The 22582-nt window shown below is 40.9% G+C and overlaps 1 protein-coding gene across 2 annotated transcripts; it reads right to left on the bottom strand.

The window, feature by feature from the left end:
* Positions 1-38: 38 nt before the first annotated feature.
* Positions 39-21698, bottom strand: aurkb (aurora kinase B). 2 transcript variants are annotated; one of them, XM_087977569.1, is made up of 8 exons: positions 21447-21698; positions 21101-21239; positions 11556-11616; positions 8693-8881; positions 7892-8030; positions 3184-3332; positions 1220-1394; positions 39-981 (listed from the first exon to the last, which is right to left on the bottom strand). In XM_087977569.1, the coding sequence occupies exons 1-8, from the start codon at positions 21495-21497 to the stop codon at positions 793-795; spliced, it is 1092 nt and encodes a 363-aa protein (XP_087833695.1). In that variant the 5' UTR covers positions 21498-21698; the 3' UTR covers positions 39-792. The 2 variants fall into 2 exon arrangements, with proteins under 2 accessions (XP_087833695.1, XP_087833696.1); XM_087977570.1 differs by having other exon boundaries at positions 8693-8878.
* Between the last annotated feature and the right edge of the window lie 884 nt (positions 21699-22582).

Below are 22582 nucleotides of genomic sequence, written 5' to 3'. Positions count from 1 at the left end.
TCCATCGACAGTGTGGAAGATCAGGCTACAAAGGCAAGTAATTTCAGGATATTTTTATTTGCAAATAAACAGCAGGAAGTTAGTGACCATTAGAATATTAATCTCTGTTTTCAGAAGAGCCACAGCCCCAGACTGCTGACTAAAAATGTTATAAAAAACTCTGTATAAAATTCACTAATGTCAAGTTTATTTAGTGACTACATACAGCAAAGAGAAACAATTCCCAAACTAATCGAGTCTGGCAGAATTCAATCAGCTCTCGAAGCAGCAAATACATGTTTCATACACATTGGATTTGCTTCAGAACTGGTCACTCATTTACACAAAAGCAACACAAAGCTGAGACTGAATGCCAGTATGGGGAACATGATTTACAATAAAGAAATCAAGGCACTCAACAGTTAAGAAAAATGTTAAAACAAGAACTTGAAACCAAAATCAAATTATTTGAATGTTGCTGACAAGAAATTTGTCACCAATTGCCACACTTTTCCCATGTACTATAAATTGAGAGTTTGAAATTTGTCTTACAAGCATAAGATAAAATCTTCAGCAACAGGTCTCTTTTCAGCAATATTCAAGATCTGTGTTCCACTAAGTGCCTGAAGCTTTTCTGTGAAGACGGATACTACATTCTCAAAAGGTCAGCTTCAACTTTAGAAGACAAACAGCTGAAACCAAACCAAGGGAGGATCAAGGGTAGAGAAAAGATATGGAGTATATAACAGTTGTATATTTACACATGAGAATTGCTAATTACATGGCTTGCATACACATTATCAATCCCCAGGGTTAGTGAGGACCTTCATTCTCACCACTGGCTGTACATTCTGGTGGAAGGAGCCTCCGGGCATTGGCTTTCACCCATGGATGTTCCATCACTCCCTTGAGGGGAAGTCTCAGGACTGGATTATGTCGAAGCAACTGGCTGATCAGACTCTTAGCACCATCTGACATGCTGGATGGAAAATGGATTTCAACCTGGAAAAAAAATTCAGGTGTTGGTTATTTGATTCAGTTTGAGGACCAGTTGAAAATACAGCAATAGTGGATTTGTAAACAACACACCCAAACAGCACATTCTTACTGATGAACTAATAAGACAACAACCATGTTCACAAGCATCAGAACAGCAGTGCTCCAAATGTATCACTAGACATAACTGACCTCTATATGAACAGCCTAAAAATTATTAAAATCTCGACTGATAGCCGATTACCTTACAGATCTTCCTGTAGGTCTCTTGGTGAGATGATGATTCAAACGGAGGGTGTCCTACCAGGAATTCATAGCACAGAATGCCCAGGCACCACAAGTCCACTTTTTCATCATGCAAACGCCCTTCCACCATCTCTGGAGGCAGGTAATCCAAAGTGCCGCATAAAGTCTTTCTTCTGCAGGGATTTGATTATTAGATTAGATTAGATTCCCTACACTATGGAAACAGGCCCTTCAGCCCAACAAATCCACACCAACCCTCTGAAGAGTAACCACCTAGACCCACTCCCCTACCCCATATTAATGTACCTAACACTATGGGCAATTTAGCATAGCCAATTCACCTGACCTGCACATCCTTGGGTTGTGGGAGGAAACTGGTGCATTTGGAGGAAATCCATGCAGACTCTGGGAGAATGTCTGTGTGGAGTTTGCACACTCACCCAAGGCAGAAATCAAACCAGGGTCCCTGGTGCGGTGAGGCAGCAGTGCCACCCCTTATTGATCAAATCAAAGGTCAGACAAAACCTGGAAGCGGCTCATCAACTCTGACTTTACTGCAAGTAAAATCCAATGTCTGAATACTGCTATTGGTCAATGATTGAATCATTGATAGAGGTTACTGGTAAAGATAGTTTTTCCTCACATCAGATTAAACCACATGCTGGGCAAAAGCTTCAAATACACCTTTAATATCTGATCTAAATGAAATACATTTTTAAACTCCTATTCAGGTTTACCATCATACTACTGGCACTAAGAGGGAAAGTGAAGTCAGATAAAAAGCTTTGAAAAGCAGAGACGGAGAATTCGAAGACAAGGATTTTGAGAGATTTCCTGGGAGTGAGCACATTACCCCATTGTTTGAGGAGTTGAGAACAAGTAGTCTGTATGAGTAGAAGACATTGCAGTATGACCAAAAAAACACTTGGAAGGAACTGAATAAGGATACGCATCTTTCAATCATTCACTGGAATATAGGAGCCTTGCTGAGCCTGACCAGAACAAAACCAGAAAGAAAAACAGCAGTTTCTGGGAATCACAATTTATAGAAAATGCTGAAAATGTTCAACTGGTCTGGCAGCATCTGCAAAGAAGAATGACATTAAAGTTTTGGCTCTGTCGCCTTCAATTAAAATTTAGGACTTTTAGGGAAAATGATCATGCGGGTTATCTACCACAGACAGTTGTGATCTAGATAAGCTTAGACTGCAGAGAGCAGGTGGGGTGATGGATAGTTGTACATTTATGACATGAAATGAGGACCTGTTTAAGATGGAAAGAGGTTTTAGGTGACAAATCAGGTGTAGGATAGGAACTCAAATCAGTGCCAAATCGGGCAAAGACTTCCATCCTCTTGGAGATGTTGCTTTTGAGCCAGAGGAAGTATTTTTGGTTTTACCAACATCAATCCATGAACGTATAACTTATTTATTCCTCTCTTGCAATAGGTGGGCGGCACGGTGGCCCAGTGGTTAGTACTGCTGCCTCAGCGCCAGAGACCCGGGTTCAATTCCCGCCTCAGGCGACTGACTGTGTGGAGTTTGCACATTCTCCCCGTGTCTGCGTGGGTTTCCTCCGGGTGCTCCGGTTTCCTCCCACAGTCCAAAGATGTGCAGGTCAGGTGAATTGGCCATACTAAATTGCCTGTAGTGTTAGGTAAGGGGTAAATGTAGGGGTATGGGTGGGTTGCGCTTCGGTGTGGACTTGTTTCCACACTGTAATGTAATCTAAAAAAAGGTGCTGAGACTCACCAACTGGTTGCACAGTGCAGTTCCTTTAAGTATACAACACAAAAAAGGAACACTGCATGTATGCAAAATGCTTGCTCCCTATTTAGTACATTCCTCATCACTGCACATTCATACAGCTCAGAACACCAGTCTTGTCACTGGACATGATAATGACCAGATATTTATTATGCATTTGCAAATTGATCACTATAAAATGACAATTCACACAAACCTGGATGAAGGAGCATGCACAGACCAGCCAAAGTCAGCTATTTTCAACTCCCCACGCAGACCAAGCAGTAGATTCTCTGGTTTGATGTCTCTGTGAATCACCTTCTTTAAATGACAGTAAAGCAATGCATCTGCCAGTTCCAACATGTACTGCAATATTCAAAAAATACAAAAAAAAAAGATTCAGCATCAATCCACTTTCTGTTCTTCCAAGCAAAGTGAAATAACACTTTATAAAATGATCAGATTGTAGTCAGGTACATAAGGCAGATCAAATGCACCATTATGACCAGTGTCAAATTCAGTCACCATTTGGAAATTAATTGAGGTGGATGATGGTTTGTAATCCAGTGAATACTTTTGAGTTAAAGCTCTGGCACAACAATAAAACAAAAATTACAATGGGTCTCAATCAGAGGCAGAGGTAGTCTGTAAAAAGCAGAAGGTCTGCATGTTGAGGAAGCAGAGATCACCTCAGGAGAGAGGCACAGCCAGAGTATATACTTCAGAGATTTTGCAGCAGCATGGGAATATGGTGCAGAGGAAAGAGATGCTTTTTGCATTCCTGGCTCTCAGTTTGGAAGGTCTTTTAACAGGATAAAATGAAGTAAAGCATAAAGCAAACAAGAACATATGGACACAAGTAAACGAAAGTTCATTGGTTGGTAATAGCTGCTAATTTTACTATTTTAGGTTACTTTCAGATGGAGGGTAAATAGGAGAAATATTTGCAGAATAAAACCAAAAGAAACAAAAAACAAATTAAACAAAATAGAGGTGCAGAGCCAGGCACCAGAACTAGTGGAGCCCATTGTGGTCCCTAGCAAGTGTAGCGAATGTTCATTGCTTGAGCAACTCCAGCTCAACTCTGAACTGGAATCTGAACTTTGAACACTGACGCATCAGGGAAGTGGAAAAGAGTTCACTTTCAGGAGGTAGCCAGACCACTTGACTACAGATTGAATTTGAGGTAGTTAAGGACAAGAGAGTATGATTATGAGCAAGGCAGGTAGAGGAAATCGCAGAGGCAGTGCTTCAGGAGCCTCAGGTCCTTGAGCTTGTAAACTGACCATAGTGCTGTGATACAGGGAGTCATTCAAGAAGGGGCAGAAGAGAAATGCAATCGTAATTAGGGATAATATAGTCAGGGGAATGGACACTGTTCTCCATGGCCAGGATTGAGAGTCTTGAAGATTGGTTGCGTGCCTGGGTTCAAGATTGCATCTGGGCTGCAGAGGAACTTTAGGTGAGAGGGGAAAAGATCCAGTTGTTGCGATCCATGTAGGCAAAGAGAACTGGAAGAGAGGTTCTGCAGAGGCTAAAAATTTAAAAAAGCAGAGCCAAAAAAAAAAAAACAACTCTCTAGGTTACTAACTGAGCCAGGAGCTAATTGGCATAGAATCAACAAATTTAAAAAGGAGGTAAATGCCTGGCTTAAAGACTGGTCTGAGAGAAGCAGATTTGAATATATGGGACACTCACACCAGTACTGGGGAATGAGGGGTCTGTTCTGATGGGATAGGCTCCATTTCAATCATGCTGCGACCTGCATGAGTCTGTCTGTCTATGGGTGGGTTCAGGTGCATGGGCAATTACAAAACTCAAAAAAAGGTAAAGGGGAAGGTAGGAATGCAGATTCGTGATCGGGATTATTACCAGAAAATACAAAAAAAGGGAAGGTACAGGACCGTGTGAAATGTCATACTGTACCAAGAAACCATAAATGTGCTGGAAATTCAATAACAGAACAAACTTAAAGGCTTTTATATGAAGAAACAAAAAAGGTAGAGAGACAGAAAGTGCAAATCAAGCTAAATGAATTATTCTCATAGCCAATAGGGAAAAAAACGGTTACAAGGAAATCAAAATTGGGAACATAACATTCAGATATTTGACCTTTCAGGGAGACAGGATGGAAGGAAGGTGGTGGGCTCCACCACTTTTCGTCATTCATATAAAATGATTTGGATGTGAATATAACAGGTATGGTTAGTAAGTTTACAGATGATACCAAAATTGGAGGTGTAGTGGACAGCAAAGGTGGTTACCTCAGATTACAATGGGACCTTAATCAGATGGTACACAGGCCAAAGAATGACAGATGGAGTTTAATTTGGATAAATGTGAAATTCTCCATTTTGGGAGGGCAGAACAGGGTAGGAATTATACTATTAAATGGTAAGAAACTGGAACGTGTTGCCACACAGAGACCTTAGGGTGCAGGTTCATAATTCCTTGAAAGTGGAATTGCGGTTGTAAAGATGGCGTTTGGTATGCTTGCCTTTATTGGTCAGTCCACTGAGTATAGGAATCAGCATGTCATGTTGCGGCTGCATAGGACATTAGTTAGGCCACCTTTGGAGTACAGTGTTCAATTCTGGTCTCCTATTATAGGAAAAATGTGAAACTTGAAAAGGATGTTGCCAGGGTCAGAAGGTTTGAGCTATTGGGAGCGGCTGAATAGGCTGGGACTAAGTGTCAGAGGATGCTTGCTGACTCGAGGTTTATAAAATCATGTGAAGGGCATGGAAAGAGTGAATAGTAAAGGTCTTTTACCCAGGGTAGGGAGTCCAAAACCAGAGGGCATAGGTTTACGGTCAGAGGGGAAAGATCTAAACAGGACACGAGGCAATTTTTTTCCACACAAAGTATGGTGCGTGTGTATGGAATGAGCTGCTAGAGGTGAAGGAGGAGGCTAGGAAGGATTGAGAGAGATATGGGCCAAATGGGGCTAGATTAATGTAGAATATCTGGTTGGTATGAATCAGCGGACCAAAGGGTCTGTTTCCATACTATATGTCTCTATGATTGATGGGGTAGCACTGTTTAAAAAAAAAAATGTAATGAGGAAAGTTGAGAGAGATGATCTAAACTCAGATGTGGATCTAGACTCAAATGTGGAATCCATTTGAGTGAAGGTTAAAAAAAAAGCAAGGAAAAGAGAGCATAGGAGTACTGCACAGACTCCCAAACAGTCGCCATTCTGTAGGAAAGGCTATAAAAATCAATAAGGGCATATAAAAACAATAGAGCAATAATGAGTGACTTTAATCTTCATGCTGATTGGATTAATCAAATTGGTAAGAGTAGCTGTGACAATGAATTCGTAGAGTGCATTAGGGATACTTTCCTACAGCAAAATGTATCATAAAGCTGACCAAGGAGCAGGCTATTTTGAATCTGGTAATGGATAATAAGGTAGGATTAATAAATGATCTCCAAGTAAAGGAAGTAGTGATCATAGCATGATGAATGCAATATTCAGTATGAGTGTGAAATTTGGGCCATATACAATTGTGCTTAACTTAAAGGGAATCACAATGAAGTGAGGTTTGAGTGAGTGAAAGTGAACTGGGTAGATTGCTTACTCTCATTGCTGCTAATTTAATCGGTAGTAGACATTTGAAGTAATTCATGACTCTCAACCCAGTAAAAGGAAGAGATAAACCAACTATGGCTAACCAGGAAAGGAGAGTTCAGAAAGGAAATCAAAGTCAGTGATAGCCCTGAAGACTGGGATTAAAAAAATTGAGAATCTAGCAGATGGCTAAAAAGATTTAAAAAAAGACAAAAAAAACACAAGAGCAAACTAGAGGGGAATATAAAACTGACAGTAAGAGCTTCTGTAAATATATAAAAAGAAAGAAAGGTATCAAAGTGAACAAAAGCCACTTAAATGAATCTGTGGAGATTGTTTCGGGGAATAAGGAAATGGCAAAGGAGTTGAAACAGATACTGTGCATCATTCATTATAGTGAATATACTTCGAACATCCAGAGTGGGTAGTGGAGAAAAATCAGTAGATATGTTGTATTTGAAGACGTTCAAAGAACCTGACAAAGATCAAGTCATAAGTTAAGACCCATGGTGTTGGTGGTAATGATAGAATAGAATTGGCTAATTAGCTAATAGGCAGGAAACAGCGAGTGGGGATATGGGATTCTTTTTTCAGATTGGTGACTTGTGACCAGTGGGATTCCACAGAAGATGGAGCTGGGACCACAAATATTAATGACTTGGAGAAAGGAAGGGAATGTACTGTAGCCAACTTTGCAGATGTCAAAAATAGGTTTAAAAGGTAGGTTGCAAGAGGGATACAAACAAACAGTTTAAAGAGAGAGAGAAAACTAAATTGATAAATGGAGCAAAATGTTGACAAATAGGGTATAACGTGGTAAAATGTGAAGTTTATTTTGGAAGGGAGAACCTTAAAACCTGCTGTTGCAAGTTAGACATTTCGCAGTACGGTACAATCTGGGTTATCCAAAGATGGTCACAAGGTCCCATAAAAATGGCATTAGGCAACTCGGCATTCAGTTATCAGTTAAACAGCGTTATGCTGTGCATTGCCAGATAACAAATGTTTGCTAACTGAGAAACGTTTGCTAGCCAGCACTCAAATTACCAGATCAGTTATCGGTAAAATGGCATTAGGACATGCATTGCCGGATAACCAGCACTCAAATTACCGCCTACCCATCTCGTTTGGATAATCAAGGTTCTTGGTTTCTAACATCTCCCTGTCAAGTTACAAAGACCTACTCCAGGTCTTAAAATATTCATTTGTGACCATTGGTGCTCATTATCCTCCCTGCAACTAAATAACTAGCACTACGGAGGTTCAAAACATCAGGAGACAACAGAAATACAAATACAATAACACAAACTTTTCAATTCGCAATGTATATCATTTATTCATGTTCACTCACAGTGGCACTCTGTTGTTCACTAAAGCAGCCTCGTTTCTGCAGCTCTTTGTACAACTCTCCCCGAGGAGCGAATTCTAACATTAGATAAATTCTTGTTCGATCGAAAAAATAGTTGTAAAGTCTTAATATGTTTGGATGCCTGAAATTTAAAAATGTGCACATAGAATGCTGTTAGCAATGAATAACCAATCGTCACAGATCATAAGCCTTTTGTTTCTCAGATAGGTATATGAGAAACAATGTTTGTTTCACAGTGTTGATAAACTTACTCAGAGCTTCATGACTGGATTTGGGCAGATCCATTTTTTGGTTGATTTTACGAGGAAAAAAGATGATTTATATATTCAGATACAAACAAAACACTTGGTAACTTTATAGAAAAACAAATCATGATCTCAGTTGTGCGATTTTGTTTTCCCATATAGCTGTAAATGTTGAATGAGAGAACTGTCAGTTAATTATGTGGCCGGGAACAGAGAATAAAGTCCAGAGACAAAATGTTTGGTGCCCGTTTGAAGTCAATAACAATGCCCCAAAAGGTACAGCCCAGGATCACTCGCTGAAGTGGTCCCACCACCGCAAAAAAAAAGTGTTGAGCCTGGTCAACTGAATAGTACATAAATAAATGGAGATACGATGCAGATCAGCAACAGCAGAACAGGGTTAAGAGACTGAATGGCATCCTCCTACATAGAAGAACAGATTTTATAAAATAAATAAAAATTATTTTTGCAGAAAGGACAAAACATTTAAGCAGCAAAGGCGAGTAACATTTACTTAAAAAAAAAGAAATCGACTTACTTGAGATGAGACTGAATTTCAATCTCTCTTCGGAGTTGATGCTCGACGTTTTCTTTCTCAAGGTGAGACTTGAAAAGCACTTTCAGCGCCAGGATAAACTTAGTTTCCCGTTCACGAGCCATGTACACATTTCCAAATTTGCCTTTTCCAAGAGGACGTCCAATATCAAAGTCATCAATGGACCAGCTTCTGATTTCAAAGACATTTATTTAGTATGGGACTCCGATTACTACAATAGGAGCAAAGAGGTGAAGGGACTTAAAAGTAAAAATCAAAGACTCAGACCTGGGATAAAGCACATTTTTATATAAATTCCTGCATTTGAGGGTTTTTAAACCAGGATTATTCAGTAGATTTGTGGCATTTAAAATACGGGGATTTCAAATGATCCTCGGATGTTGTAGTACATTGCACATAGATGTGGCAGTGCCTAATCAACGGTAACTTGTTATTCTGCAAAACTTGACCTGTATCTTTCAAATGTCATTATTTGTTTTCAATTAGAGCATAATGAGAATTCTGACCATTTGCATAAGTTACTTCAGACTACTGAAAACTTATCCAAGTCACTGACTCCAGGGAAAATAAACCAGTGGGGCTACCTACTTATCCCATCACATTTCGATTCACCTACTACAATGTCTTATCTTGGCCTGGTCTAAACAAATCAAAAGCTACCTGTTGTTCAAAGTATTACATTGACTCTGGCTGATATTTTTGCATCATCTTTAGACACAGGTGAGGTCCTAGAAGATTGGAGGGTAGTGAATATTATGCTCTTCAGGCCTGCTAAGAAAAACCTGGGAACAATAGACCAGTAAGCCGAACATCTGTAATAGGTAGTTTACTTGAGAAGATTCTGAGAGACAATATATAGATGCATTTGGGAAGACATGGTTTGATTAGGAATAGTCAGTATGGCTTTGTGCCAAGGAGATCATGCCTCAAATTTGTTGAGTTCTTTGTGATCAGGAAGGTTGATGAGAACAGGGAAGTCGATGTAGTCTATATGGATTTCTGTAAGGCCTCTGATAAGGTTCCACATGGTAGGCTGTTCTGGAAGGTTAGATTGTATGGAACTAGGGGAAGCTGACAAAGTGGATACGAAATTGGCCTGATGGTAGGAAGCAGAGGGTAATAGTGGAAGGATGCGTATCAGACTGGTGGCCTGTGCCTAGTGGAATGTTTTGGGGGTCAGTGCTGTTTGTTATCTATATTAATGATTTGGATGAGAATGTACAAGGCATGATTAATAAGTTCGTGGATGACACAAATAGGTAGTATCATGGACAGTGAGGAAGGTCCTCAGAAATTGCAACAGGACCTTGATCAACTGGGGTAAGTTGGCTGAGAAATGACAAATGGAGACGAATATAGACAAGTCTGAGAGCTTGCATTTTGGAAAGTCAAATCAAGATAGGAGTTTCATGATGAATGGTAGGGCCCTAAGGAGTGTTATGGAACAGAGGGATCTTGGAGTTCAGGTACACAGCTCTATGAAAGTGGAGTCACAGATAGACAGGGCAATGAAGAAAGTTTTTGTTACACTGGCACTCAGTCAAGGCATTGAGTGTAGATGTTGGGAGGTTATATTGCAGTTATACAGGACATTGGTGAGGCCGCAATTGGAGTATTGTGTTCAGTTTTGGTCACCTTGCTATAGGAAGGATGTTATTAAACTGGAAAGAGAGTGCAGTAGAAATTTACAAGGATGTTGCCAGGACTCAAGGGTCTGAGTTATAGGGAGAGGTTGGACAAGCTAAGATGTTTTCTTTCAAGTGTTAGAAGACAGGTTGGGGTTGGGGAGAGAATTCTTCTAGAAATGTATAAGATCAAGAGAGGCATGGATAGGGTAAAGGCACTCAAGGGCAGCACGGTGGCTCAGTGGTTAGCACTGCTGCCTCATCGCGCCAGGGACCCAGGTTCAGTTCCCGCCTCGGGCCACTTTGTGGAGTTTGCACATTCTCCCCATGTCTGCGTGGGTTTCCTCCGGGTGTTCTCGTTTCCTCCCACAGTCCAAAAGATGTGCAGGTTAGGTGAATTGGCCATAGTATTAGGTGCATTAGTCAGGGTAAATATAAAGTAGGGAAATGGGTCTGGGTGGGTTACTGTTTGGAGAGCCAGTGTTGACTTGTTGGGCTGAAGGGCCTGTTTCAACACTATAGGGAATCTAATCTTTTTCCAAGGGTGGGAGAAGACGACTAGAGGACACCAGTTTAAGGTTAGTGAGGAAAGAATAAAAAGGAAACCTGAGGAGCAACGTTTTTTAAAAAAAAATAAGAGGTTGGTACACATGGAATAAGCTGCCAGCAGAAGTGGTTGAGGCCAGTATATTAACAATATTTAAAAGGCATTTCGACAAATACGTGGATAGGAAAGGTTTAGAAGGATATTGGCTAAGTGCAGGTAAATGGGATTAGTGTGGATGGACATTTTAGTCTCCCTGCTGTAGAACTCTATGACTCACCTATGTACAAGAACCACCATCAAGCATGGTGTAATTTAGTCTCTGCAGTTTTGATCCAAGGAGAGAAAAACTAGCCAAATGTCCCACCATTGCATCACTATTCAAAGCACTGCCTGCTGGAAAAATAAAGCACAATTCCTGTGGATTTGGCCAATGTATTAAAGATTATGGTGTATGTGACCTCATGTACGATGCATTTCAGGAAGTACATAGCATTGGTAATAGAATAGCTCATGTCATTAGAACATCCTGAAACAAGCAACAGCCAACTTATTTGCTTTTTGATGTATAATAACTCTTGTTCAGTAGCTAAAGATGAATACAGAATCAGATATTAATCACAGCTCTCCCAAAGAAACAACAGAATTCATACTGAACAGAAAAAAGGTTACTCACTTAACTAACTGCTGCTGATTTTCTGGTTCTGCCAGTACTCTTTGAACTCCAGATCCCAGTGCTGCAGAAAAGATCAAAACCATGTAACTTGATTTTCCATGCAACATTTTGTTTTAAAAAGAACATTGACAACTTGTGGGTGGATGACTTGGTGCACAAGTTTAATTTCAACTTTCAAAAATCTAATCTTCAACATTTAAGTGGACAATGTTGCATTTTAGGGATATCTTGAGTACTGGCATATTATTGAGATAGCACAACTATACCATTAGGATGAGCTCCACCTGAATGAGGATACAAGTGGAAAGACCAAATAGGATAGTCACAGTGACTTTAAAAATAGGTGTGTGCATCCAAATATATGGATATATATGTTAGCCTCAGGTGAGGTTATTAAAGTTTCCAGAATGGGTAATAGCACAGAATGTGGAAAGGGGCAGGAATCTAACTTCAGGCACAGCAGATAAGGGGCAACCAGGTGGGGCAGAGGGGAGGGTTTTCCAATGGAGGGCTGATGGGTGTTTTATTTAAAATGTGCTCAGTATATAAAAAGGTACATGAGCATGTAACTCAGATTGAAATTTGATAAGTATCACAGATGTGGCTGCAAGGAAACTAAATATCCAAGGATAAATGTGTCCTCTCAAACAGGACAAGCCAATGGGCAAAGGCTGTGGAGTTGCCTTGCTGCTAAGAAATGAAAATTTTAAAATATCCATAACAAGCAGCAAAATAGGGTTGGAAATTGTAGAATCTGAGGGTAGAGCGAGCAACCCAAAGGAGAAAAGACCTGACAAGAGTGGTCCCCTAGTAGTCGTCAGGCGAAGGAAATAAATCAGGAGACAGAAAAGTCACATAAGAAAGGCACTATTACAATAATCTTGGGGGAAGACTTCAATATGCAGGTGAACTAGAAAAAATTAAGTTGGTAGTGGATCCCAAGAAAAGGAATGTGCAGAATATCTACAAAATGTTTGAGGCAATTTGTAATAGAGCCTAATGGGAAACAGGTGATTCCAGATATGGCAATGTTTAATGAGGCAGCTTTGATAAGGGAGCTGAAGGTGAAGGAACCCTGAGGGGACTGAAGTATTGGGGAATCAACAGTTAAAAGTCTCCATTTTGTAAGTCTCTATCTTGCAATAATAATTTGCCTTGTGTTCAAAATGGCACCTGCAGTCACAGTAACTGTGAGAACATGAATTGCAAGAATGCAGAAGTCTCTGCATAACCTTGGAGATGTTTCTTCCCAGTACTATGATTAGTCTGATCACCAGAACATTGTTAACCAGCTTGCTTTATCTACGTTTTACTTATGAGAACTCTGCTAGAGGTAATAACCTTAAATCACGTGGGAATGAGAAAGAGTAAATTAGTTACGCCCATGAAGACTATAAAATATACTGCTTTTAAGCTAGAGATCAGAGATCTATTATTAGTCCATCCAGAGATATGTTGATTGATACTCTGGACCATAGACTCTTGATCTCTTGCCGGCTTAACTGAAATAAAGAGTTGGTTGAACTTGAAACTGGTGTGGTTCGAGACTTCTTTTGAGTCAACATTTTGGTGCTATGACTCGTTTGCCAACAAAGGGAACGTTTCTCTGGGCTGAATAAATGACTGAGAGTCTGTATCGAGCATAATAGAGTGGTAGGGTGCCCAGAGGTATTTTACCTCCAACCACTCCTTGTGTTTGGACAGATGATCTGCCCCTCACCTAATGAGATTGGTACCTTGAAGGGATTGAACAAACCACCCAGACCAGGATTATAAAGTAAGAAGGGTTTTTTTTTTAAAAAAAAAATGGAGGTTGCTGCAGGGTGACATTAGTTATTCTGCATTGTTCCTGAGGTAAATAATCAGGACTGGGGACCCCAGACAGGGAAGTAGTCGCCCCTATCTGACTATTCGGGTTAGAGAGCTGCCTCTTTCTGATATGGCCAATTGAAATTATGAGATAATAGAAACAGGAGAGCAGGCTTGGTAAATTTCTCATCTCATAGTATTGATGTGGCTGGTTGAAATTTGTACCTTATGACTTCTTACTCTACTGCAAACAATGGGACAGTCCCTCTATGTAGTTGTGAGAGAGAATACTAATCAGAAAAGTGATTTATAGGGATTAGAGGCCCCTCAGAAAAATTAGATATTTTGGTAAATTGTGTGTGTGAATTGGGCAACTTGGTAAATTGTAATAAAGAAATTAAAGGACATCCAGTTTGAATGATTGCACAATTGTGTCTGTGTCTGCATTCTCTCATGAGGCGTACCCTCAGAAGGGAACACCTTTAATATATATGTGCATTACAGGCCCGATTCCAAATCAAAATCTTCCTCAACAAATGGTTGAAATAGACACAAAGAACTGAGAAGCCATTTCCAACTGATGGCACTTTTAATTGCAATCACAAAATAATTGGCAGAAATTCTGAAAAATATCAAAAAGGCAAAGGAAACCAAAAGGGCGAGAGACAACAGCTTTTGATGTTGCATTCACTGAACTAAGTGTTAACTCTTTGTGGTCTGTTTTGAATGTATTTTACATGGGGTCTTGTATAATATTTGATTTTTTTTGTCCCCTGGAACTAGAGATCTGGAAACATTTTGATTTAAGTCCACATTTTGGAAATCAATGGTAATTTGAAAAATGCAGATGGTCCCTGTATCAATTTGGGTCATACACAGTTAACAGTGTCCTTTTGAGGAACTAATCATCAGTACTAGTATAAAGCAAAATCTGCCAGGAAATGCTATTTTTTTAAAAAATTGGGTTGTAAAGATTGGTAAAAATGCTCTTTGAATTAGAATTTATCACATTTGGAATTTTATTGTCTGGCCAGAGTGAAATTCCAAATAGTAGTTTAATGGGTAAGCTATTCTTTAATTCCTGATGATACAATTTTCTCATTGTAAGTGTACAATGCAAAAATTGAAATTTTTGAAATGCAATCCTGTTTTAACTACATTTTGGTAAAATTTTCTAAAATCTGAAAAAAAAAATAAAGATGATGTGAGGGTGACGTTGAATGATGATATTTGGTTATAGAAGGAGATGCAGAGACACCTATCCTTGCAAGTGCTATTGTAGATCTATAAACGGTGATGTTAGCATAATAAAAATCTCTCTAGGCTATTAAAAAAAAACTCTCCCTTCGAGAAAAAGTAGTCTGCTGCTGTGGGATTAAGATGTCGGGATTTCAGCCAGTATACATAGTTATGGAGAGTGATTGCTTCTTGACCCTTTCAGATAGGTTGACGTGCAAGTATAATATTTACTGTTTAGTCACTTGGTTAACTGAAGATACATTTTATGCTGTAAATGACATTTTATTCAGTTCTGAGTTTGTCCTATTTTTTGTGAATGTAAAAACAGGCATGATAAATCAATTATCTCCAAGGTTATAAATTAGTACGTTTGTGCTCACAGACATGAAAATATTCATTTCCTATGTGAGCTTGATCATATTAATTTGCATTTCTGGTTTTGGTGCCTTTTAAAATCTGTGGAATTAATGAGGGTTAAATTATAGTGTCAGTGGTCTAAATCAGACCTACAACAGTTCAGAATGCTTTGTGGATTTGGTATAAAATGGATTTCTAATTAACAGTGAAATGTCTCAGCCACTTGTTCCCTTTCCATCTCTTAATTCGAAAATACGACTATAATAGTCAATATACTTTAAACCATTTGTATTAGCCCGGAATTATAAAAATCAGAATTAGTTGGCAATTTCATTTGGTTGTTTACATTGTCAGCGATCTGTGTCATTGCCTCATGGTTAATTTGAGGCATGGCTGTAATGATTAGTGTTCACCTGGACCATCCCTTAAAACAAATTGAGCATTGTACTTGCAGTTGGCGATAGATGTAAAGGCAATGAGGGAAAGTGTAGGAAGCAGAGCAAGAGAAGAAAGTTAAGAGAGGGTGAGATTTGCTGTGTTCCTCACACACAGAACTGGCATTGAAACAACAGGTTGAATAACTTTCTGTGCTGTAGCCAGTTTGATTTTGTGTTACATGATAAGTTAGCTTAAGAGTAGGAAAATCTAATTGTTGGAGTTATGTTTAAGAAATTCTTGAATACACAGCTATTTCTGGATAGTATGGAGTCATGAACGGTCTTGGATGTTCAAATTGAATGTATCAATGACAAGGCAAAAAGGAAAATTTAAAGAATTGAAAACAAGGGTTGCAAAAGAAAGTTCACTCTTGGGGAAATTGTAACAGTAAGCATGTTGTGAACAGGCGATAAACCTAACTTGAAAGAAAAATTGAGAAAAAGTGGAAATTATTTAATAAAGAATGGAAAGATAAAGCCAATAGTAAAAGATATTTCATTGGCAAGTTGGAGGAATAATGCATGTGATGGGGAATAGAGGTATGTACAGCAGATGTAACTCCCAAAAGCCCAGAGACATCAAAAGCTGAGTGTGAATAGGTAGATAGGAGGTGAAAAAAGGGAACAGGGAGAACAGTGTAAGGTCACTAAGGCTGAGGAAAATAAAAAGGGTTAAAGCAACAGCACTGTAAAAAAAAAAGAAACCAAAGGTCTACTCAGGATCCCGAGCCTATGCCTGGCATACCAACACTATTTGAAGAAGAGGATGACACTGATAGGGATGAGGAATGGGGATTTTATCCCACTTAGCCCTGAATATCTCCTGACAGTCCCCACACATCCCCTGATTCTAAACCTCCCCCTTACTCTGAAGTTGAAGGGTCCAGCATCAGTCACCGAATTCATATCCAAAAATCACGGCGATGAGCATCCTGGACCTTCCTCAACCAAGGGCCATCCCAGGAAACTGTGGTAAATCTTGAAGGGGGGTGGGGGTCTGGTAAATCTTGAACTCTGAATCCTAGGGTTGCCAAAGCCAACTCACCACCCTCTCTCAACATTTATGTCCCCTGAAAGCCTCAAGAAGTGATAATGAACCAAACCCCTGACCGCAAGGAGAAACTGGCCCCATTTGCTCAATATGTCCAAAGGACAATACAGATATATAATTCCACTCCTCTGGACTGGTTTGCTCTTTGCTGTATGATCCTGTCCACTGAAGTTACCAAGTAGCACAAACAGATGGGTCAGGGTGGTGCAGGGCCAGTCCATAGTTAAGAGGACTTAAGGAGAGATTACCTAACAATGATGCCCAGGCAGGCCACTTAATCCAGTCATTAGAACGAACCAGTAAACATTAGTAAAGTACTGGAGTACAGACCCAAACCTGGCAGGGTTGAGAGGTGATTACTGGGAGCGGTTTGCTGCCTATTATGGAACATTTGCAGGTGATCAAGCCTTTAAATAGAGAAGATGACTCACCTTGGTTTAACATTATGCTTTTGCAATGTATTCCTTCTGGTGTCACTGACATGATTGGGACAAACAAAATGTCCTGGTCCAAGAATTGCCAGTCACAGATGAGATGAACGATGGTCTTCTACTAGGTGAGAAAATATTTCCTCAACTGCAGTACTCCAGCGTGGCCTAATCAAAGTCCTTTACAGCTCCAAGATAACCTCCCTGATCTTATAATCTATACCTTGACTCAAAGGCAAATATCCATATGCCTTCTTAACAACCCTATTAACCTGCTCTGCTACCTTCAGGGATTTGTGGACAAGCACTCCAAAATCTGAGCTTCTAGTGTCCTGCCATTCATTGAATACCCTCTTGCCTTGTTACTTCTTCCAAAATGCATCACTTCATATTTATCAGAATTAAATTCCATCTGCCATCGATCAACCCATCTAACCAATCAGTTTATATCCTCCTGTAACTAAAGACTTTCTTCCCCATTTAACTAGCCACCCACTCATTCACAATACCACGAACAATAAGGGACACAGCACGGATTCTTGTAGCAGGTCTCCAACCTATCACCACTGTCTTCTACGACAAAGCCAAATTTGGATCCAACTTAATCTTGGAAGTATTGTAACTGTGAGGATAATGCACAATTGTTCTTAAGGTGAAAAATCCAGCACTTCTTATTCGCACCAGCTCTCTGACTGAGCATAATTTGGTGAGTTCCAAAAAGACATATTGGACTTGAATCGTCAACTGTTTCTCTTTCTCCACAGATGCTGCCAGATTGTCAGATTCTCCAGCAGTTTATTTTTGTTTTGGATTTCGAGCAGTCGCAACACTGCTTTTATATTTGAAAACAAAAAAAAACTCCGTACCATTCACCAACTCTTTCCCATAATCATGCACATTATTTCTATTATTTAACTCGCTTTTGAATATATGAGTATGGAGCAGGAGAATAGCATCCAGCATCGCAAGCCTGTCGTACCATTTGTAAAATCTGACGGACCGGATTGGGAATGTGTAACCTCAAATTCACTTCCCGCTGATAACCTTTCACCTGTTGCTGGATAGGAATTTATTCATTTCTGCCTCAAAAACAATCAATTTTGTTTTTATCAACTCCATGACTGAGGGAAAAAAAGTTACTTCATCTTTCTTAAATTGGCAACATTTTATATTTTAAAATACCAATCTTGTGGGAGAATCAAGAGCTACAAGAGGAGACTTCTTTTCCATCTCCACCATCTCAACACCCTTTAGGATCTTGCTTCAATCAAGTGATCTCTGAGTCAAACTCCAGGAGATACAAAGTTTGCCTGTCCAATAAGACAACTCATCCATTTCAGGTATTAGCCGAGTAAGTGTTCTCTAAACTGCCTCTGACACATTTACATTCTCCCAGAGGACAGACAGCCTGACCGAATGGGCAGTCATGTGGCAGATGAAATTTAATGTGGAGAAACGCAGTGCTTTAGTTCAATAGATAGAATGAGGCCATGCAGTTTAATACGGTTATACAATTCTAAAGGGGGTACAGGAACAAAGGACAAATCATTGAAAGTGGTAATGCAGGTTGAGGGTAGTTAAAAATGTCATATAGAATCATGACACTTCTAAAATAGGGACATAGAGTACAGAAAGGTAGTTATAATAAACTTGTATAAATCATTGGTTTAGCTTCCATTAGACTAATCACTACTCATACTGGGCATGACCCTTTAGAAGGATACAAAGGAATTACAATGGGCGTAGAAAAAGATTCATGAGATGAGGAATTTCAGCTGCATAAATTAATTGGAGAAGTTGTGGCTTTTATCCTTAGAAAAGGAAAATCTGAGAAGATTCAATAGAGATGTTAAAATTTCCTGGAGACTGGACCGAATAGAAAGGGAGCAACTGTTCCCAGCAGTGGATATTGAGAATTGAAGGACACTGAGAATTTGAAAAAAGACAATTGAGACATGGAGAAAGAACAATTTTTCACACAGTAAGTACCCAATAGTTAGGATCTGGAAGGCACTGTCAGTGTGTGGTGGAGGTAGGTTCAGTTGCAAAACAGAGGAGAAAATTGCAGGGCTGTAAAGAATGACACCAGATGAATCACTCCTTCAGAAGATCAGTCCAAGCCCCCTTTTGTGCTGTAACCAATCTTTCCCTTTAGAGGTTAAACAGACCAGCATGCATTTAAATTACCTTTTTTACTATAAATATGGCACTCTTTCTTGGTAAAGATATGTAAAAAAAACTCAGCACTTCAGACATGCTGTTTGCTCAAAGCAGAGATATTTATTTTTGGTACCTAAATTGGCCCCAACCTTGCTCTTTTACTACTTATATGATTGCAAGAGACATTTAAATTCTCAATTGTTAGTTGGCAACATCTTATACGCTCTCTTTTGTCTCTTATTTCAGAGGTTTAGTAAAAAAGCTCAGCCTAGTTCTCAGTTGCATTGTCAATCTGACATCTGTAATACAAATCCTTGTTCTGCTTCATCTTCAGTGAACATGCAGCTACCTACCTTCCTGCTTTGTAGGGAAAGTATCTATTAATGTCTCATTGTAACTTTCTTCTATCATCGAGATAATTTACTGAGCCACCTAACTTACAAACCTCAATATATAGTTCTCATTTCCAAGTAATTTAAATAGGAGATCCTAGCGTAGAATTCATTAATATAGCAGACGTCACATCCTGCTACATCCAGAGTACATACTTACTCTGTCACTACTTCCTAACCAAAATAGGGTTAGGTTCCATAATCCACAACTGTATTAACAGCCCTTCTGAAAGTCAATATACACATCCATAGCCATACTGCACTACATCTGACACCTTCTCAAAAATTACAAATTATGTTTCACAGGGATCATCTGCCTATCATAAACCAGAAAACAATACTCTGCATTTCCAAACACCATTGAAGTTGCCAACATTTCCTAACAAGCATGACTGAACTTTGAACATTAATTTGGCAAGAAATTATTGTTTGATCTTTCAAAGCAGGATCAAGTCTAAAAAGTTAATGATGATTAAGGAAGTTGGGTCCATGAAAAGAGTTTATGTAACACCTTCTGTGTCTAGAACTGCTTCCTAACATCTCTCCTGATAAGTCTGGCTTTAGTTCTCAGACTATGTTCCCAAATTCTAAATTCTCCAACCAGAGCAAATAGTTTGTTTATTTTTACTTTCAATTTTTTCCTCTTGACATCTTGAAGACTTTGATCAGATCACCCCTTAACCTGCTGAATTCTACAGAAAACAGACCTAATTTAAAAAGGCTAAGGACTGATCTGACCTAGGACAGAGGTAGCAGGGTGATCAGATTTAGAATTTAAATGGTTAATCATGATCTAATCAAAGTCTTCAAGATATTAACACACACACACACACGGGTAGTTAAACTATTTCCACTGATTGCAAGTTTTAGAACAAGAGACACAGTCTTAGCATGAAGGTCAGAAGTGATGTTAAGAAGCATTTCTACACAGAAAGGGTGGAGGATGTTTGGAACTCTTTGCCCACAAAGGACAGTGGATGCTTGATCAGTAGTTAATTTGAAATCGGAGATGCATGTTAACTTTTGCCAGATATCATTCTTGCAACCCTACGTTGTACTTCCTCCAAGGCCAACGCTCATGTCACAAGAATCTTCCTGAATCAGACAGCACTCAAGGGAAATATCTTGTGGGGCAGTGAGTGATGGTCCGGTCTCTGAGCTAGAAACTGACAAGTTCAAGTTCTATTTCTGGACTTGATGGCCAAGGAAGATACATGCATAAGGTACACAAACAGTTTGAATATCAATTTGTAAATCATTCGAATATATGCAAATAGTACATGGTTGGAGTAGGGTAAAGCTTCAATGGAAAGAATATTGGGGTATACTTATCCTACTGGGAGAGGAAGTCAGAACTGCTTTCAGATACAGAACCTACATTACAGTTAAGCACTAAATCTCTCGCATACCCTGCTTTAATATTAAGATAAGGCATCAGCTCAAATGATGCAAAAATATTTTGTATCCCATGTGAAAATACCCAGTATCACCAAATCGTATGTGAATTTACCCAGGAGAAAGTGAGGGCTGCAAAATGTGTTGCTGGAAAAGCGCAGCAGGTCAGGCAGCATCCAAGGAGCAGGAGAATCGACGTTTCGTATGTGAATTTACCCAGGTTCATGTAGCGTATAAGAATGTGTGGGTGATGGCGCAGGTAAACCTACCACCGTACCTGTTGTCTGTGGTACCACAGTAGCAACTTTGGACATGTTTTTTGAGAAAATGGCGGTCGGTGAGACAGGAATGAAAGATCCGCTCAGCTGCTTCTTCAGACAAGGCTTTGGACTGCACAACCTATTCGGAGTAAACGTCTGTGGAAGGAAGAAAAGAGTCAAAAGACACCCGTAACTCCTGATTTAGACCGATCCCCCTCCTCTCTCCCCCTCTCATCTCCCCCTGACCACGGAGTTCCAACTTAAACCCCATCTCCCCAAACTACCCGGCCCGATCCCCAACTCTCCCACCCCCTCCCTCCCTCCCCTTTTTCACCCATTGCCCCACCACCCCCGCCCCCTTACCCTCTTATTACTCCCGAGCCGCTGTGGGTCCCAATTCTCCTTCGTGGTCATTCCGGGCGACAACTGCCAGATCCTGCCGCTCCTGGGCGGGAGTGGGCCGGGAGGAGGCAAGCGCCGAGGTCGGTGTAGGCCCGTCACGGGGTGTGGGTGTGGAGCTCTGTCTCAGACGATCTCCCTGTAAATATCTGTGTGTGTGTGTATATAATATTTATATTTATGTCCGTCTGGCAGTAAATGCCGGTCGCTCGCGCCACTAACGGTTCCCTCTCGGTTCAAACTGCCAGCCCTGGCAGCTGATTGGCTGGTGGGGAAAACCAGCCTCGCTCCGGATTGGATGATTCTGACAAAGGTTTCTATTGGCGGATTAGACCGGCCTGACGAAATGGGCGGGGCATATGGACAGCAAAGACAAGGTAACCCCCCACCCCCAGAGGGACACTCACCCGGGTCACAGTCACTCCACCCCCAGAGGGACACTCACCCGGGTCACAGTCACCCCCCCACCCCCTCCACCCGGGTCACAGTCACTCCACCCCCAGAGGGACACTCACCCGGATCACAGTCACCCCCCCCCCCCCACACCCCCAGAGGGACACTCACCCGGGTCACAGTCACCCCCCCCCCCCCCCCACACCCCCAGAGGGACACTCACCCGGATCACAGTCACCCCCCCCCCCCCCACACCCCCAGAGGGACACTCACCCGGATCACAGTCACCCCCCCCCCCCACACCCCCAGAGGGACACCCACCCGGGTCACAGTCACCCCACCCCCAGAGGGACATTCACCCGGATCACAGTCACCCCCCACCCCCAGAGGGACACTCACCCGGATCACAGTCACCCCCACCCCCACACCCCCAGAGGGACACTCACCCGGGTCACAGTCACCCCCCACCCCCAGAGGGACATTCACCCGGATCACAGTCACCCCCCACCCCCAGAGGGACACCCACCCGGGTCACAGTCACCCCACCCCCAGAGGGACATTCACCCGGATCACAGTCACCCCCCACCCCCAGAGGGACACTCACCCGGATCACAGTCACCCCCACCCCCCCACCCCCAGAGGGACATTCACCCGGATCACAGTCACCCCCCACCCCCAGAGGGACACTCACCCGGGTCACAGTCACC

This window comes from Chiloscyllium plagiosum, unplaced genomic scaffold (assembly GCF_037043375.1).
Source record: "Chiloscyllium plagiosum isolate Xiang-an unplaced genomic scaffold, Cpla_swu_hap1 HiC_scaffold_31, whole genome shotgun sequence".
Taxonomy (NCBI): domain Eukaryota; kingdom Metazoa; phylum Chordata; class Chondrichthyes; order Orectolobiformes; family Hemiscylliidae; genus Chiloscyllium; species Chiloscyllium plagiosum.
This window is presented reverse-complemented; position numbering and strand designations above follow the sequence as displayed.